Here is a 19,326-nt window from a genome sequence, read left to right on the forward strand (position 1 = left end):
ATCTCACTATGTCATTTCTTGAGTTTCAGTGCATTCACTTCGTTCTCTTTTTTCTACATCAACATTCACTCGATTCTCTATGAGCTCATACCTTGTACTCTCATTCTCTAGTTTTAGCTAGCCATAACGGTATCCATAATTTTGTACTCATTTAGCGCTATATCATGTCGTCAATATGCCTAGTCGACATTGCATGATATGTATTTTATTCCTATGTTACTCATGTCATGACTAGCCTAAGGAATCTCTACTGCTTAAAAAGAACGTAAGGTTCCTATTTCACCTTTTTTTTCAACCGTCCCTTCGTCTAACCTACCATGTATATGATAATCAATCACTTTAATTTACTTATCTTTTGAAGCAATTTCACTTTAATTTACTTAAACTTCTAATCAAAATATAAGGTAACTCACGGTCAGAATTTGACGAACATTTATTTACACAATCGCATTATTATTGACAGGTAAATCATAAGCTAACGTACTAGAATATTTATATCTCGTTGCAACGCACGGGCATTGTTCTATTTGACAAAAACATAACTAATCTCCTAAAAACACATATAATAATAAGGATCCGTTTAGGACACATCTAGATGTGACATAGTTATGTCACATCTAAATTGATGTTCACTTTGTTTGTGGTCTATTTTTTATTTTAGTTTTATTTTGTTTCTTGTTGATGCATTATATAATTGTGGGAGCTTATATATGACAGCCTTAAAAAACATCTACTCCCTCCATTTCAAAATAGATGATTCAACTTTGTACTAACTTTGTGAATTAGACAAACTATAATAATAACCAATCAAAGAACATCAATAAAATCGTCCATCCACTACATCCACCCTTCTTTGGCTCTTCGGGCACCTCAAGAGAGGGCAGCACCAAGTCGCCTCTCTCCCCCCCTCACCCAAAGCTCCCACCTTTCGCTTCCCCTCCTCCTCCGCCTTCCCAATTCCCCAATTCGGAGCGCCCGAGGAATTCGGCGTCGATCCGACGCGACCGAATTCGCCCCGATTCAGCTGCTGCTCTTGGTTCGTCCGTCCTGCGGGCCGGCCTCTTTGTCTGTCTCAACTCGATCCACGCCGTTGCGGCACGCTTCCTCCCTGCGGGGTTTGGCCTGCACTGATCTGGCCTGGAAATACTCCTACTCTAGTTTCGCGGATTTTTGTGTTCGGTCCCATTTCTCGGTTTTCCCAGTGGTTCGTGCTGATCTCTGTCTCTGTGTACTATCTTCTCCTGGCCCGATTGTTGATGGGATTTGGCCTCTCACGAGTCGGCCAGGGAGAATTCCCTGCTTGGCGAAGCTTCTGCTGAATTTGCTAACCATTTCCACGTTTTACTTGGGTCTAAGAAAGCTCCAGTTTTCTCCAACCAATCGCTCTGATCTCTTCTTGTCTAGATCTAATTTTTCTTTTTGGGTTTCGTGTCTAAGGTCTTCACCCAATAGGTCAGAAATTATCAACCATTTCCCGTTTCTCTGCTGAATTTTCTCTTCATTTCTTGCTCTTTCTACCCTCGGTTCTTCCTGATCTGATTGTTCAAGCTCGGGGTTTGTCTCAGTTTGCTTGATTTGTTTATCCGTGTGGAATCAAATGGCGCAGGAGAGCTGTGATCTCAACAAGGACGAGGCCGAGATCCTGAAGCCATCCTCCTCCACACCTTCGCCTCCTTCCCCAACCACACCACCACCACCAACCGCTCAAATACCAGAACCGCAACCTCCACAGTCGCCACCACAACCACCGGCAGCTCAATTCTTGTCCAGGCCCTGTGAAGTTGTTCACATAGAGACTTCCAAAAAGAGGAAACATGCTGATGCGGTGTCAATGGCCATGGCGGCTGCGCCATTGTCGCCTGTGCTGTTTGTTAACCGTTGCAACGTGTGCCGCAAGAGAGTTGGTTTGACCGGGTTTCGTTGCCGGTGCGAGAAGCTCTTTTGTCCGCGCCACCGGCATTCAGAAAGCCACGACTGCTCATTTGATTATAAAACTGCGGGCCGGGAGGAGATTGCCCGGGCAAACCCTCTTATCAGGGCTGCCAAGATCATTAGGATATGAGGTATAATGTTTGGCTTGTTCAATCATCTTACATCTGGTCTGTAACTGCATATCATTTTATTCTTGTTTTCATGTTAATTTTTTTAAGACTTCTCTTGTGGAATACTCCTTAGTTATATATAAGATGTAAATCGCCATACTCAAATACGCATAAAGTCATGGTCTGATATCCCAGGCTCTGCTACTAATTGCATTCTACTAGCTCTGTACTAAAATATAAGACGTTCTTGCAGTTCAAATTGAATTGCAAAAACGTCTTATATTTTGGTATGGAGGGAGTAGATAGTAATATGGGCTGAAATATTAATGTGTCTTGTTTGCATGATGATGCAAATGCTTCTTTTCTCTCAACAACAATCAGTTGCTTAGCATTTATCATGAAATAAATTTTGCTCTGGGTTGCAGAAGTCTTGTAAGTTCCAGGTTGATGCTCTACTGATTTGCTCACGATAATAGTTGAGCTATGAGCTGTTATGTCACTTAGCTTAGCTGTAGATTGTCAATGATTTCCTTACTGGTATCTTTTTTCTACGTACCATTCTGCTAGCTGGCCATATGGCTGTATATTTCAATTTAAACACTGAAGCTTTTCGCTCTTTCGCTTCGATTTGCACACTTGTGCATCAGATTTGCCTGAGCTTAACTACCTATCTTTTTCCTAGATATTTTGTTGATCTCAACAAAGAGAAACTTAATATGAAAAAGACACCTTGTACTTTACTGTCTGGTGCTCTGTTAGTCAGTTATCTACTTCCGTACAGCCTTGCTAGTTCAATGATGTAATGTTCTGGTCATATTTCCCCGAGAAGAGTCAATTTTGAGATACTATATAGAATGCTTAATTCATTGACCTTAATTTTCTTGCAACTGTGTAGGTTCATCTAAGAATTATATGAAAGACTTAAATCTTGGAGATGCTGCAAGTGTATCATGCTGTCATTCCAAGGATGATCCGAAAGCATGACCACTGCCAACTTGTGAAGACATTCCCCAAACAACTAAGCTCTTAGTAGCATACAAGCCTACATTGAGCAAGAGTTGGTTGTTGTGGGAGAATGCTTCACTCTTGTTCTTCGTCTGGCTATGGTTCACTCTATAGCATCTGAAGCTACCATGAACACAGATGATAGAACCTATAGTGTCCAGTTGTAATTCTATTGGATCCAAAGATTTGTTATATTGTAATCTTTCTTTACTATTGTTCAAATTCTACTTAATGCAATTGTGTGTTACTGAAAGCTCGTGTGATGTTTAGTGTGTCAGGTCGATACTGAAGCTACTCAGTTCTCATATGATCTGTTGTAACATTTCTTGTAGCAAATAATTTTTTCTCAAGGAAGCAGAAGATCTTCCTCATCTCATTAATTAAGTAAAATATAACTGTCTACTCCCTCCTTTTCCGTTGATTGTTAATTTAACTAACGCAGTACAAGTTATATATATAACAAATTGAAAACCTAGGGATATTCCACTGAAAAGGAATCTATCACAAAATTATATCATTACAAACTTCAAACGGTATAATCGTTAAATATTTTTTAATCTAATTGTTAAATATTTTTGTTTACAACTCATGTTATGTTGGTCAAATTGAAAACCTAGGGATATTCAACTGAAAAGGAATCTAGTTCATCTTAGAAAAAAAACTCCACAAATTTGTTTGTTACACCACCTCTCATCGACACCATGTTGATGTTGAGTGTTCCTCCCCTTGGCAGTATTTCCCTGCCTATATCCAACTCAAGGCTGACTCAAGAGTGATCAAGTATCACTGCCCGACCTTGGTGTGGTTTTCTCGTTGGTGCTGGTGGTTAGGGCTCGCAACCTGGAACTTGTTATGAGCTAGGGTTATGGCATCGACGTCCCCAAGTTATGTGAAAGTGAATCAGCCAGAGCTGGAGCCAATGATGAAAGGGCCTGGGCTTGAAGAGGAGGATCTTGACGATGTGGTCTTTCAACAGGAAACAAATGTTGGAAATATGAGCAAATTACCACGAGATTTAATCCGAATAAACAGAAGATAAATCATGACCACAGCAGCAGAGATTAAACTAATCATGCGAACTAGCATAGCAGATGAACATATCACATCTAGGGCACATACTAGAAGCATGAATTCTACCATGATCTCGAACAGGAAGGATAGAATCACATACGGTGCAGCGGGTGCAGCACCGCCGGCGTTGACGTTGTCGCCCATGTCGTCGAGGACGAGGTTGCCGAGGTCGGGGAAGAAGTCGTCGTTTGCGAAGTCGTCGCTGCCAGCAGTCGCGCGAGTGCGCTCCCCAAAAACCTGATCGCCCCTCTCCCGTATAGGATCACGAGAGGCGGGGTTCCGGAGGCCTGCTGTCCCTTCTCGCGGTGCACGCCGGAAGGAGAGATGGAGAAGACTTGCTTGGCGGTGCAATGATCTGGAACGGTGGTGAGAAACCATACGAAGCGGCGGCAGCTAGGGTAGACGTCTGCCTGACTATATAGTGCGGGCCGGGTAGGTCGTGGGAGTAAACCCCACGTCCGAGTCGTCACGATCCAAACGGTTCAGTAATTAACGCGTCTGTTAATTATTAATTAATGACTCATTAATTTTCCCATGCAGCAAAAATATAGACAATGTGCATAGCTCTGTCCTCGGCTCGGCTCAATCCCGCAACCCGCGGCGCGGCGCGGCGCGTCGTGGCGTGGCGTGGCGTGGCATGGCGAGGCGACCTTGGTGTGATTTTCTCGTTGGTGCTGGTGGTTAGGCCTCGCAACCTGGAACTTGTTATGAGCTAGGGTTATGGCATCGACGTCCCCAAGTTATGTGAAAGTGAATCAGCCAGAGCTGGAGCCAATGATGAAAGGGCCTGGGCTTGAAGAGGAGGATCTTGACGATGTGGTCTTTCAACAAGAAACAAATGTTGGAAATATGAGCAAATTACCACGAGATTTAATCCGAATAAACAGAAGATAAATCATGACCACAGCAGCAGAGATTAAACTAATCATGCGAACTAGCATAGCAGATGAACATATCACATCTAGGGCACATACTAGAAGCATGAATTCTACCATGATCTCGAACAGGAAGGATAGAATCACATACGGTGCAGCGGGTGCAGCACCGCCGGCGTTGACATTGTCGCCCATGTCGTCGAGGACGAGGTTGCCGAGGTCGGGGAAGAAGTCGTCGTTTGCGAAGTCGTCGCTGCCAGCAGTCACGCGAGTGCGCTCCCCAAAAACCTGATCGTCCCTCTCCCGTATAGGATCACGAGAGGCGGGGTTCCGGAGGCCTGCTGTCCCTTCTCGCGGTGCACGCCGGAAGGAGGGATGGAGAAGACTTGCTTGGCGGTGCAATGATCTGGAACGGTGATGAGAAACCATACGAAGCGGCGACAGCTAGGGTAGACGTCTGCCTGACTATATAGTGCGGGCCGGGTAGGTCGTGGGAGTAAACCCCACGTCCGAGTTGTCACGATCCAAACGGTTCAGTAATTAACGCGTCTGTTAATTATTAATTAATGACTCATTAATTTTCCCATGCAGCAAAAATATAGACAACGTGCATAGCTCTGTCCTCGGCTCGGCTCAATCCCGCAACCCGCGGCGCAGCGCGGCGCGTCGTGGCGTGGCGTGGCGTGGCATGGCGAGGCGACCTTGGTGTGATTTTCTCGTTGGTGCTAGTGGTTAGGGCTCGCAACCTGGAACTTGTTATGAGCTAGGGTTATGGCATCGACGTCCCCAAGTTATGTGAAAGTGAATCAGCCAGAGCTGGAGCCAATGATGAAAGGGCCTGGGCTTGAAGAGGAGGATCTTGACGATGTGGTCTTTCAACAGGAAACAAATGTTGGAAATATGAGCAAATTACCACGAGATTTAATCCGAATAAACAGAAGATAAATCATGACCACAGCAGCAGAGATTAAACTAATCATGCGAACTAGCATAGCAGATGAACATATCACATCTAGGGCACATACTAGAAGCATGAATTCTACCATGATCTCGAACAGGAAGGATAGAATCACATACGGTGCAGCGGGTGCAGCACCGCCGGCGTTGACGTTGTCGCCCATGTCGTCGAGGACGAGGTTGCCGAGGTCGGGGAAGAAGTCGTCGTTTGCGAAGTCGTCGCTGCCAGCAGTCGCGCGAGTGCGCTCCCCAAAAACCTGATCGCCCCTCTCCCATATAGGATCACGAGAGGCGGGGTTCCGGAGGCCTGCTGTCCCTTCTCGCGGTGCACGCCGGAAGGAGGGATGGAGAAGACTTGCTTGGCGGCGCAATGATCTGGAACGGTGATGAGAAACCATACGAAGCGGCGCCAGCTAGGGTAGACGTCTGCCTGACTATATAGTGCGGGCCGGGTAGGTCGTGGGAGTAAACCCCACGTCCGAGTCGTCACGATCCAAACGGTTCAGTAATTAACGCGTCTGTTAATTATTAATTAATGACTCATTAATTTTCCCATGCAGCAAAAATATAGACAACGTGCATAGCTCTGTCCTCGGCTCGGCTCAATCCCGCAACCCGCGGCGCGGCGCGGCGCGTCGTGGCGTGGCGTGGCATGGCGAGGCGACCTTGGTGTGATTTTCTCGTTGGTGCTGGTGGTTAGGGCTCGCAACCTGGAACTTGTTATGAGCTAGGTTTATGGCATCGACGTCCCCAAGTTATGTGAAAGTGAATCAGCCAGAGCTGGAGCCAATGATGAAAGGGCCTGGGCTTGAAGAGGAGGATCTTGACGATGTGGTCTTTCAACAGGAAACAAATGTTGGAAATATGAGCAAATTACCACGAGATTTAATCCGAATAAACAGAGGATAAATCATGACCACAGCAGCAGAGATTAAACTAATCATGCGAACTAGCATAGCAGATGAACATATCACATCTAGGGCACATACTAGAAGCATGAATTCTACCATGATCTCGAACAGGAAGGATAGAATCACATACGGTGCAGCGGGTGCAGCACCGCCGGCATTGACGTTGTCGCCCATGTCGTCGAGGACGAGGTTGCCGAGGTCGGGGAAGAAGTCGTCGTTTGCGAAGTCGTCGCTGCCAGCAGTCGCGCGAGTGCGCTCCCCAAAAACCTGATCGCCCCTCTCCCGTATAGGATCACGAGAGGCGGGGTTCCGGAGGCCTGCTGTCCCTTCTCGCGGTGCATGCCGGAAGGAGGGATGGCGAAGACTTGCTTGGCGGCGCAATGATCTGGAACGGTGGTGAGAAACCATACGAAGCGGCGGCAGCTAGGGTAGACGTCTGCCTGACTATATAGTGCAGGCCGGGTAGGTCGTGGGAGTAAACCCCACGTCCGAGTCGTCACGATCCAAACGGTTCAGTAATTAACGCGTCCGTTAATTATTAATTAATGACTCATTAATTTTCCCCTGCAGCAAAAATATAGACAACGTGCATAGCTCTGTCCTCGGCTCGGCTCAATCTCGCAACCCGCGGCGCGGCGCGAAGCGTCGTGGCGTGGCATGGCGTGGCGTGGCGTGGCAAGGCGAGCGAGGAGGAGGAGCGCACGTGTAGGTCTCCCCTTCTCATGCTTATACAAGTGGTAGAAGAGCTCACCTTATAAAGAGGTGCAACTCTCTCTCAACTTCCGGGGTGGGACTAAACTTTAGCCTCACTCACTCCACTCACATGTGTGCATTAATGGGCCAAGAGAATTTCAGAATTTTAGTTGGGCTTTGGGCCAAAGGCCTACTAGCAAAATTCCAACAATCCCCCACAAAGTCTCATTGGCACATCTCATCATTTAGTTCCAAAACATTGTTTTATATATTGTTGCTTAGTGGAGACTGTGAAGTTGAACTTCCACTTAGAAATTTATGCTACACTAGATCACAACTTGAATAGTGGACTATGCCTTGAACTACAAGTTTTCTGTGAAACTAGTTTCACACAAATTCTTGACCGATACTGGGCTGCCGCAAGGCTTCCCCGCGGGTGGAGCGTATACGTCATACTCCAGGGCCTTTCATGAATTTATTAGAGAACACCCAATTCTCACAGACTGCGACGTTAACAGTCAAATTCATATAGGTGTGTTCCTCAGAAGATGTTCTGCAGGACAACATCTCTACTTACCCGAATAAGCCACTTGGAACACATTAAGATAACTATCAACCTGCCATGCAGATCAGGAGAGTATTGCATCTTCACGGAGTGGGATAATTAATATAGGGATACTCTCCTCCCAGCTGACCAACAGCTTGTCTCCCACTTCTACTTCACGGGATCTCCGATCACATAGAGTGGTTTACCACTATGGACAACTCATGCGGTGGGTCTCAAACCCATCTCCATCGATGCATTATCTATCACATTACGTGATAGACCCTTTGTGAAGGGATCTGCCAAGTTTTTCGATGTTTGGATATAATCCAACGTAATAACTCCGGAGTTCCTCAATTTTCTGACAGATTTTAGTCTCCGCTTCACATGCCTTGAGGACTTCATATTGTCCTTAGAACTGTTTATCTTGACGATCACAGTTTGATTATCACAGTTCATCAGGATAGGGGGTATTGGTTTTTCAACCATAGGTAAGTCCATCAAGAGTTCATGAAGCCACTCTACTTCAACAGTGGCAGTGTCTAATGCTGTGAGTTCTGCTTCCATAGTTGACCTCGTTAAGATGGTCTGCTTGCAAGACTTCCAGGAAACAGCGCCACCACCAAGTGTAAAAACATAACCACTTGTGGCCTTAATCTCATCAGCATCAGATATCCAGTTTGAGTCACTATAACCCTCCAGTACCCTTGGATACCCGGTGTAGTGAATCCCATAGCTCGCGGTGCCTTTCAAATAGCGCATAACTCTCTCAAGCGCATGCCAATGATCATCTCCCGGTTTTGACACAAACCGACTCAGCTTGCTCACAGCAAAAGAGATGTCAGGCCTCGTGGCACTCGCCAAATACATAAGCGAGTCAATAATCTGAGAATACCTCAGTTGATCTCTAGCAATCCGTCGATTCTTTCGAAGCAACACACTAGCATCATATGGAGTTGGAGAAGGCGTGCAGTCGCTATACCCAAAACGACTCAAGACCTTTTCCACATAACGAGACTGAAGCAGTGTGATCCCACCATTCTCATCTCTCAACAGCTTGATGTTTAAGATAACATCAACTACTCCTAGATCCTTCATCTCAAAACAGCGAGATAAGAAATCCTTAACCTCCTTGATTAAATCAAGTTTGGTTCCAAAGATCAATATGTCGTCGACATACAGACAAAGAATAACTCCTTCGCCCCCACCATAGCGATAGTACACGCACTTGTCACCATCGTTTACTATAAAGCCGGCAGCAGTTAATGTTCTTTCGAACTTCTCATGCCACTCCTTAGGAGCTTGTTTAAGGCCATATAAAGACTTTAATAACTTGCACACCTTTCCTTCTTGACCAGGTACTACAAAACCATCTGGCTGATCCATGTAAATTTCCTCCTTCAACTCTCCATTGAGGAAAGCCGTCTTAACGTCCATTTGATGAACGAGAAGACCATGTGAGGCAGCCAGTGATAGTAGCACCCAAATTGTGGTCTGTCTAGCCACGGGTGAGTAAGTATCAAAGAAGTCTTCACCTTCTTTCTGGGTATAACCCTTGGCCACAAGTCGTGCCTTGTACTTTTCAATCGTACCATCAGGTCTAAGCTTATTCTTGAACACCCACTTACATCCTACAGGTTTGCACCCATAAGGACGGTCAGTGATCTCCCAGGTACCGTTAGCTAAGATGGAATCCATCTCGCTACGTACAACTTCCTTCCAGTAATCAACATCAGGAGATGCATAGGCTTCTGAAATAGTCCTGGGTGTGTCATCCACGAGGTACACAATGAAATCATCACCAAAAGACTTTGCAGTCCTCTGTCTCTTACTCCTCATAGGAGTTCCATTGTTACCCTCAACAGGATTCTCAACGTGTTCCATCGCAATGGTGGGTTCAGGAATTACAGTGAATTCCTCACTAGATGGAGTAGGTATCTCCTGATTTGATGAACTCGACATATCCTTCATAGGAAATATGTCCTCAAAGAAAGTTGCATCATTTGATTCCATAATCGTACCAACATGCATGTCGGATACCTCAGATTTTATTATCAAAAATCTATAGCCGATGCTATGAAAAGCATAGCCCAGAAGAACACAATCCACGGTTTTTGGTCCAAGCTTGCGCTTCTTGGGAATTGGTATATTGACTTTCGCCAAACAACCCCAAGTACGTAGGTAAGAGAGTTTCAACCTTTTCCTTTCCCATTCTTCAAATGGAGTCATGGTCTTATGCTTTGTGGGAACTCAGTTTAGGACATGACACGCAGTCATTAGCGCCTCCCCCCACCATTCCTTGGATAGACCCGAAGTGTCTAACATGGTGTTAACCATATAAGTTAGAGTTCGGTTCTTTCTTTCGGCTACCCCATTTGACTGGGGTGAGTAGGGAGGCGTCCTCTCATGGATTATACCATGTTCCACACAAAACAGATTAAATTCATTGGAAAAATACTCTCCACCATGATCGGACCTAAGCCGTTTAATTTTTCGATCAAGTTGGTTCTCTGCCTCAGCTTTATAGTTTTTAAAGAAAGTCAAAGCCTCATCTTTTGATTTCAGAAGATACACATAAGAATATCTAGTGGAGTCATCAATCAATGTCATGCAGTATCTCTTTCCAGCTTTTGTCAACACGCCATTCATCTCACAAAGATCAGAATGTATAAGCTCTAGTGGCGCCAAGTCTCTTGCCTCTGCAGTCTTATGGGACTTGCGAGGTTGCTTAGCTTGCACACATACTTGGCACTTGGAGCCTTTGACAGTAGAGATTTTTGGAATTAAATTCATATTGGCTAACCGCGTCATGCAACCAAAGTTAATATGATAGAGTCGTGAATGCCAAATATCAGACTCATTATTGTGGCAAACATTATTAGTAACTTTAGTGCAAATATCTGACAAAGATAGGCGGAACAAGCCTCCGCACTCATAGCCTTTTCCAACAAATTGTCCACACTTAGAAATTACAACTTTATTGGATTCGAAAACCAACTTAAAACCATCTCAACATAAACGGGAACCGCTAACGAGATTTTTATTGATGGACGGCACATGATGAACGTTCTTCAGACGCACAGTCTTCCCCGAAGTAAACTTCAGATCGACCGTACCAACACCTCGAACGATGGCATGTGACCCGTTCCCCATCAGCACGGGTGAAGTCCCTGTTGCCTGGTAAGAAAAAAACATGGAGGCGTCAGCACAAACATGTACATTGGCACCGGTGTCAATTAACCAATCAGGGGATTGAAATACTGAAAGGATGGTAGGAAAAATACCGTACCCTGATTCCTTCATATCAGTATCACCGATGACAACATTAGCGGACTTGCTGCTCTTCTCATGTTCGCGCTCCTCAAAGCGGTTAGGACACTTCGGAGCCCAGTGATTAGGATCACCGCAGACATGGCAAAGTCCCTTCCCCTTCTTATGAGAATTCTTCTTAAAGTTGGTAGAATGTGATGGCTTGTTCTTTGTATCAAACTTGCCTTTGCCCTGAGTTTTGTTCTTATTGTTTTTGAACTTGTTGGGCTGGGAGTTCTTCTTCTGTACCATGTGGGCACTAGAACCTCCCTCAGCAACTCGAGCACGTGTGTCCTTTGCTCTCGCCTTCTCTTCAACATCAAGAGTACCAATGAGATCCGCAACGGAAAACTCCTGTCTCTTGTGTTTCAGGGAAGTAGCAAAATTGTTCCACGAAGGTGGAAGCTTGGCAATGATGCCTCCGGCAACAAATTTGTCCGGCAACACACACTTGAAGTACTCAAGTTCTTTTGCGAGCGACTGTATCTCATGAGCCTGCTGTACAACATGGTGCTCATCAGTCATCTTGTAGTCATAGAATTGCTCCATGATGTACAACTCGCTGCCGGCGTCCGAGGCACCAAACTTGGCCTCGAACGCAGCCCACATGTCCTTGCCGTTGTCAAACGACATATACAAATCCACAATGGACTCATCAAGAACACTCAGAAGAGCGCCTTTAAAGAGGGTATCGATCTTCTCAAAAGCTTCCAGCTGTGCTGGATTAAGATCGCTCTCAGGCTTGCCCTTGGTGGCATCATAGCAGCCCATGGTCTGAAACCAGTAGACTGCTCTCGTGCGCCACCTCTTATATTGTGCCCCCTTAAAGGCAGGCGGCTTCAGATGCGCAGCTAAACCACTCGGAGTAAATTGCCTATAATCAGGTTTTTGGATTGTTGGAAATATGAGCAAATTACTACGAGATTTAATCCAAATAAACAGAAGATAAGTCATGACCACAGCAGCAGAGATTAAACTAATCATGCGAACTAGCATAACAGACGAACATATCACATCTGGGGCACATACTAGAAGCATGAATTCTACCATGATCTCGAACAGGAAGGATAGAATCACATACGGTGCAGCGGGTGTAGCACCGCCGGCGTTGACGTTGTCGCCCATGTCGTCGAGGACGAGGTTGCCGAGGTCGGGGAAGAAGTCGTCGTTTGTGAAGTCGTCGCTGCCAGCAGTCGCGCGAGTGCGCTCCCCAAAAACCTGATCACCCCTCTCCTGTACAGGATCACGAGAGGTGGGGTTCCGGAGGCCTGCTGTCCCTTCTCGCGGTGCACGCCGGAAGGAGGGATGGAGAAGACTTGCTTGGCAGCGCAATGATCTGGAACGGTGGTGAGAAACCATACGAAGCGGCGGCGGGTAGGGTAGACGTCTGCCTGACTATATAGTGCGGGCTGGGTAGGTCGTGGGAGTAAACGGTTCAGTAATTAACGCGTCCGTTAATTATTAATTAATGACTCATTAATTTTCCCATGCAGCAAAAATATAGACAACGTGCATAGCTCTGTCCTCGGCTCGGCTCAATCCCACAACCCGCGGCGTGTCGTGACGAGGCGTGGCGTGGCGTGGCGAGGCGAGCGAGGAGGAGGAGCGTGCGTGTAGGTCTCCTCTTCTCATGCTCATACAAGTGGTAGAAGAGCTCACCTTATAAAGAGGTGCAACTCTCTCTCAACTTCCGGGGTGGGACTAAACTTTAGCCTCACTCACTCCACTCACATGTGTGCATGAATGGGCCAAGAGAATTTCAGAATTTTAGTTGGGCTTTGGGCCAAAGGCCTACTAGCAAAATTCCAACAACAAACGTGCTAACGGAGGCTTTCCTCTGGATGTCAATTGCTTGTGTTGACTTGTTCTGAGCTAGGATTATGGAGGAGGCGTCCCCAAGTTATGCGAAAGCGGATGAGCTAGAGTCAAAGTCAATGATGAAGGAGCTTGGGCTTGAAGAGGAGGATCTTGACGATGTGGTCTTTCAACATGATACAGATGTGCCAATGAAGGCAATTCAATTGCTCGTGTTAACACCAATTGTGAAAACTACAAGGTCTGAATCTAATTCTATAAAAACAGGTGATCTGCTTGGGATCCTGCCTAGGAGGCAAAGATTAGACCATTGGATGAAAATCTATACAGTATGCAATTTTCTTGTCTTGCTGATTGGGAAAAGGCCATGAAAGATGGACCTTGGACCTATAGGGTATTTTTTGCTGTCCTTGCTCCATATGATGCTTTACTAAACCATATTTAATCTAGCTACACAACTTTGACATCTCGATGCAAATCCACGATCTCTCGGATGGTTATGCATGTATGGTGAAATCCTTGTCCAAGAAAGTTCGTGAGTTCATAAGTACCGAGCAAGCTTCATATGACTTCTCCGGGAATTTTTTGAAGCCATTGAAGAATGTCATCTCGGTCATCCGTGGCGGTAAACATCAACTCTTTTGCATCAAGTATGAACGTTTGGCATATTGGTGCTCGGTGTGTGGTATGCTAGGACAAGTGTACAAATAAAATGTCGATGGTGTTCATCCCCAAGTGCCCACATCCGTGGTCGCAATGGAGTATGTGGTCATCTCAAGGTAGAGGACAAAGCAGGGGGTCTGGTCATGGCAGGAGCGGTCGAGGTAGAGGTTCACCTGATTTCATGGGTAGTTCCCAATACGATGAGTTTGAAAATGATGGCCATCATATGCAAAGGCAGAAAGAAGAGCTAGACGAGGAAGATCTCAAGCATAGGCTTACAATATTAAAGCATAAAAAACATGATGTTGTTGTCGCTATCGGCTATCAGTCAGGTTGTTCCCCCGATGGGAGTCAACAATGATGCACAGAACAGACTAAGGCATAGCCTAGTGGTGGGAAGGGGTTGATGCCTTCCCACCCACCCAGATTCAAGGCATGGTACTTGCAATTTGGGTTTATTGCATCAATTATACTGTAGGGGGTTCCCTTACAGTCTTTCTGTAAAAAAAACCAATGATGCACAGAACATGGTTGTGCATCCAGAACAGCAACCTGGACTTTCTTGCCTTAGCGCTCTAGGACACAAGCATGGATAATTATGATGACGATATGCACAACATAGATTACAAGGGAAAGACTGATCTATTGGCATTGTCAGATCCAGCATCGAGGAATGTTGGTAACCTAGTGTAAAATTTTACATTATGCTGTTTGGGAATGCATCTGTCACAACTCTTATTCCACCCCTAAGAACCCAAAGGGGTCTACAAATGATGGTGATGATAATATCAATGAAGTGGGAAACTCGAAATCAATGGGCTCTAGGGTGGAGTCCCATTGGGAGCAATGAATCTTATAAGCTAGACCACCGGGTGGGGGAGAGGGGGGGGACTCTCGGATAGTTCATGACTTGGCATCATTAATTGAGTTGCATGCCTGCTTGTTTGCATACCATTGTGAAAAAAAGGCAAAAATAAACAAAGAAGATGAAGAGGATTAGGGACATCTCGATCTCCTTAGACTTGAAGGTGTTGATAACAATGGTTTGAGTGGCGGTTTTGCATTGTATTTTGGCACGAGGATTCCCAGCTTGATATTCTTGGGAAGATGAACATTACGGTGATGCTATGGTACATACAAATGCTAGTGGTTCTCAGTGGAGGCGAACATGTGTGTATGGTGAACCTATACTTGAGAACTGTCATGTTGTGTGGGTTAAACTCTGAGGTTCAAAAATTATTTTAGACCCACCTTGGTTTGTTGTTACTGATTTCAATGAGGCTTTGTCGAGCTTCGAGCATTTTTTGGTAACCCCCCGTCGAGAAGCTCTGATGGTCACTTTTCTTGGCACTCTGGAAATGTGTGAATTTGTCGACTCGGTGTTCTCTGATGCCCTATGTACATATGATAATATGAGACGGGGGACAACAAATGTAAGGGTTTGCTTGGATAGGACTATAGCCGAGGAGGTCACCTACTATAGGCAAGGTCAAGGGCCCATCATATGGGGCCCACTAGGGCCCCACACAACCATTAGTAGGTCTTCGAATAATATAAACACTCGGATGCGAAAATCAGGAGGTCCACTACCTCGACGACACTCGGATGACCACCCGTCACTCGGCTGATCATCACCACTCGGACTAGAGAGATAAAGGGACGTCATGGAAGCTGCAACAGTCAGGGAATCCTCAGTCATCCTTAAGTAGAGTCAAGGCTATCATTACCTGTAACTGCTGTAGTTGAGGCTCTTTACACACATGTGACTGACACAATGAATGTCATTAAGTGCCTTAGCGAGATGGAGGACATGGGGCTATGGCGCACTCTATATAAGCCGCACTCCACCTCCTGAGCTAGGGTTAAGCTATCTTTGTAACCATACCCACCAAGAAAAACTAAGCCTCAGGGCACGAGACGTAGGGCTGTTACCTCCGCCGAGAGGGGCCTGAACTTGTTAAACACTGAGTGTTACACCTACGCCATAGCTAGGCTCTGCCCCTCTTTCGTACCACTAGTACTAATTGTCAGGATGGTAACCCTGCCAATAGCTACAAATGTATGTCATAATCTTTATGATCATTCTTTAGTCCAACACCGGGCCTCCCCATGCTCGAACCATGTTCCCGTGGTGATTAGGGGTGCCGCTGATATATATGATGCGGGCGGTAGTTGGTGCCACTAGTACAAGGTACTTTGGGAGAGAGACACTACTTTTCTAAAAGTCATTAAAGTTGTGTCGTGGGGAACCACGACCACCTATGGGACCAAGAGCCCCTTTCTAGTTCGGTGGGGGGATAGCACATTGCACAAAGAGCGGAGAAGCGTGGAACAACACGACAGAGATCACACGGGCAGTTTTTACCCAGGTTCCGGCCACCGCGAGGCGTAAAACCCTACTCCTGCTTTGGTGGGTTGATGGTGGAAAAGATGGTGGTGAGTGCACACGTTTGCCCGGCAGGGTTGCCTCGGGGCGAGAACGGCTACACGCATACGAGGGTGTGAGGGTCTGAATCAGCCAACACTTTCTTGGTTTGCCATGGGCCTCCTTTTATAGATCAAGGGGTCACCAAAGTGGCAAATTGATTATTACACACTGATTAGATAGCAAACAGTGCTATCACACCTAACACTGCAGGCTAACAGAGCGCATTAAATGCGTCACTCAACGTCACATCACAGCTTGCCCGACAGGCCCCGTCGGGCTGTTTTGCCAGCTTCGCGCCTGCTTGCTTGACACGTCTCGAGACGGGTGTCGCTTGGAGGTATCTTCTGTAGGAAGTCGCTGCCATGTGGCAAATAGGAGCCACTTAGTCACTTTGGAGTTTGACGCCGCACTGATCGACAACGTACGTCGTGGTGAGGTGGTGCGGTGGAGTGGTTTGCCTCCGTAAGCCCCGGCAGGCCTGCCGGGATGATCCGAAAGCTTGCTTCTGGGGGTAACCCCATCTTTGCTAGGCTCTCCTGCCCGGCAAGGGAGGTTTTTCCCTTAGTGATAACTTGCTTCCTTGGCTAGTCTTGGTCCTCTTGATCTGCATGTTGGTCCTTCGAAGGACTGGTCCCTTGTGCCTTGATCTGATCTTGGTGCTGTAATCTTGCTCTTCGGCCTGTGTCTTGCCGTCCGTGCATGAGTCAGGGGAAAACATGTGCCCCTATTTGTGTTCCCCGACAGAAGCCCCCGGGCCTAAGCCATACGTGTCGCCGGGAATGTTGGGTTAGGCCCCAAACAGTGCATGGACACGTGGTAGGAGGAGGCGGCGTGATGATTCGTCACGACAACTAGTCAATCCAACGTCCACTTCCTGTAATTATTGCGAGGCGTGGGGGCATGGGACTGTAGCAGTTAATGTAAAAACAATAACTTTTCTGAAGAGCCGCGCCCTCTCCGATGGCATTTCCCTTAAGAGGGGAAAACACGGAAAGGTACTTCTCATTCATCGTCTGCCTTGCCTCCCCATCTTCTTCCTCCGCAAGCCAAGCAACCGCCCGCTCTCTCCACCCACATCCGCCATCGATCCCCTTCCGATTTCTTCCCTGCTCCCCCGCCGTATCTTAGGGGATATGGGGAAGTAAACTGCTGCCCGGCAACGGGTGGCCACAACGAAGGCGGAGGCTGTCGAGGGGAGCAAGAGGGCGACCGAGCAGGACATGAAGCGGAAAGGAGACATCGTATTCTCCCCGTCGAGCCTCGACGGGAATGTGCTGCAAGCGAGGTATGGATACCTGTGGGGGAGGGAGGTTCCGAAGGGGCATGGCGCTCCCAACGTTCTGGCGAAGGGGATGGAGGACCCGCCAGATTCATACAAGTTTTTCTGCCCGTATTTCATCTGCGGCCTCTGCCCTCCCTTCTCGGATTTCTTTGAAGCAATGATGGAAATCTATGGGTTCCATCTCTTGGATTTCACACCAAATGCAATGGCGTGCATGGCGACCTTTGCTCATCTATGCGAGAATTTTGTTGGGGTCGCCCCCAATGTTGATCTATTTGGGCACTACTTCATTTCGAGGGTGGAGAACAGGAGCCACCGCTCAGAGAACATAAGCTGGATGCCATGGGTAGTGCCAAGGGAGAAATGGGATTACATCCCTGGCCAACAACATAACATATGGGAGGAGTGGAGGGAGATTGGTGCTAGATTCAGGATAAGAAGGCTCCGGAGTTCTGCCAGGCACGGATGGAGTGCCTTGAGCGTGGCAACGAATGGAGAGCATTTGGCCTCAACGAGGACAGGCTCCGCTCGGCAATCAACAGGATCACCCGCCTGAATGCTGCCGGGCTGACTGTCGAGCATGTAGGGGCCGACTTCCTTCTCCGTCGAATTGTGCCACTGCAGAAGCCGGGCATATTTGCTTGGGAGTACGGAGATGCTGGAGACATGATGAGATTGCTCCCTGGCCTGGCCAACAACCTGTCGGTATGTGGCCATGCCTGGTTGTGCGATCAGTTGCTCGACCGCCCTGGGTTGTTCAAACTGCTGTCGAACATCATCCCACTGAATGTCAACTCCGCCAGGGATCAGATCCTAAAGTGGATGCCAGATTGTAATGCTCACAGAGTTGCGAGCGATTGGCGATTGCCCACGTTCGACGAAGAACTAGAATGGGTTTCCACCCTGGTGGAGGGGCTACTAGAGCGGAGACCAGAGTGTACAAGCGCACCTCCATGGTGGAGGTGAGTACATCAAGAAGCGGCTGGAGGAAGACAGGGCACCGAGGGCTGCAACAATGGCAAAAGCCAAGAAAGCGGTAACGGGAAAAGGAAAGGCCGAGGAGGGAGGCTCATCCCATGGCAAGGGTGAGGCGCAGGCCTCGGAAGGGGTTGCTGGGAATGATCTTACTGGGGATAAGGGTGCCGAGGACGAACCTGTAGGGGACGACCCTTCCAGGATGGAGGCTTTGTATACTATGGTGACAAAGGCCCAGGACGGAGAGTAGGTCGCAGAGGAGGAGGAGCCCGTGGAGGACTGGCTTGCGGCAAGCCCTCAGGCTCCCGAGCCGATCTTGGACCCACGCCCTCGTAAGCAGGCTGCTAATCGAGGAGCGACAGTCTCCGACCCGGTGCCTGCCGCCAAGAAGGCGAAGGAGGCTGTCTCCAAGTGAAGCATCCCTGAAGCCGTGTGTCGGCATTCCCCTTGGTTTGCTGGGGCCAAGGTTCCTCCTGCCAAGCAGCCAACAACAATGGAGGATGACCCCAGCGCCCGGTCGAGTTTGAGCTCTTCGCAGAGCTCGTCTTCCTCGGATCATCTCATGTCCTGGTAGGAGTCGAAGCTGCCAGAGAGCTCCATTCCCCCGCCCCAGAAGAGGAGTAGGGCTTCCACGCCATGCATGGAGTTTAAGCTAAACTCCATGCTTATTGATGAAGAGTAAGGGAGACCATCCTCCTTCATTTATTCTCATTGTAGTATCTTTAGTGTGTTTTCTTGCATCTATTGATTGATCTT

The 19,326-nt window shown here is 47.3% G+C and overlaps 1 protein-coding gene across 1 annotated transcript; it reads left to right on the plus strand.

Moving 5' to 3' along the window:
• Positions 1-851: 851 nt before the first annotated feature.
• LOC119266260 (zinc finger AN1 domain-containing stress-associated protein 15-like) lies at positions 852-3,401 on the plus strand. The gene is made up of 2 exons (XM_037547771.1): positions 852-2,063; positions 2,938-3,401. Exon 1 carries the CDS (start codon positions 1,598-1,600, stop codon positions 2,060-2,062), a length of 465 nt encoding a protein of 154 aa, XP_037403668.1. The 5' UTR covers positions 852-1,597; the 3' UTR covers position 2,063; positions 2,938-3,401.
• Positions 3,402-19,326: the final 15,925 nt, after the last annotated feature.

This window comes from Triticum dicoccoides, chromosome 1A (assembly GCF_002162155.2).
Source record: "Triticum dicoccoides isolate Atlit2015 ecotype Zavitan chromosome 1A, WEW_v2.0, whole genome shotgun sequence".
Lineage (NCBI taxonomy): Eukaryota > Viridiplantae > Streptophyta > Magnoliopsida > Poales > Poaceae > Triticum > Triticum dicoccoides.

What these genes read in the sequence shown, in the direction of transcription:
- LOC119266260 (XM_037547771.1), top strand. Translation starts at nt 1,598, where the DNA reads ATGGCGCAGGAGAGCTGTGATCTCAACAAGGACGAGGCCGAGATCCTG.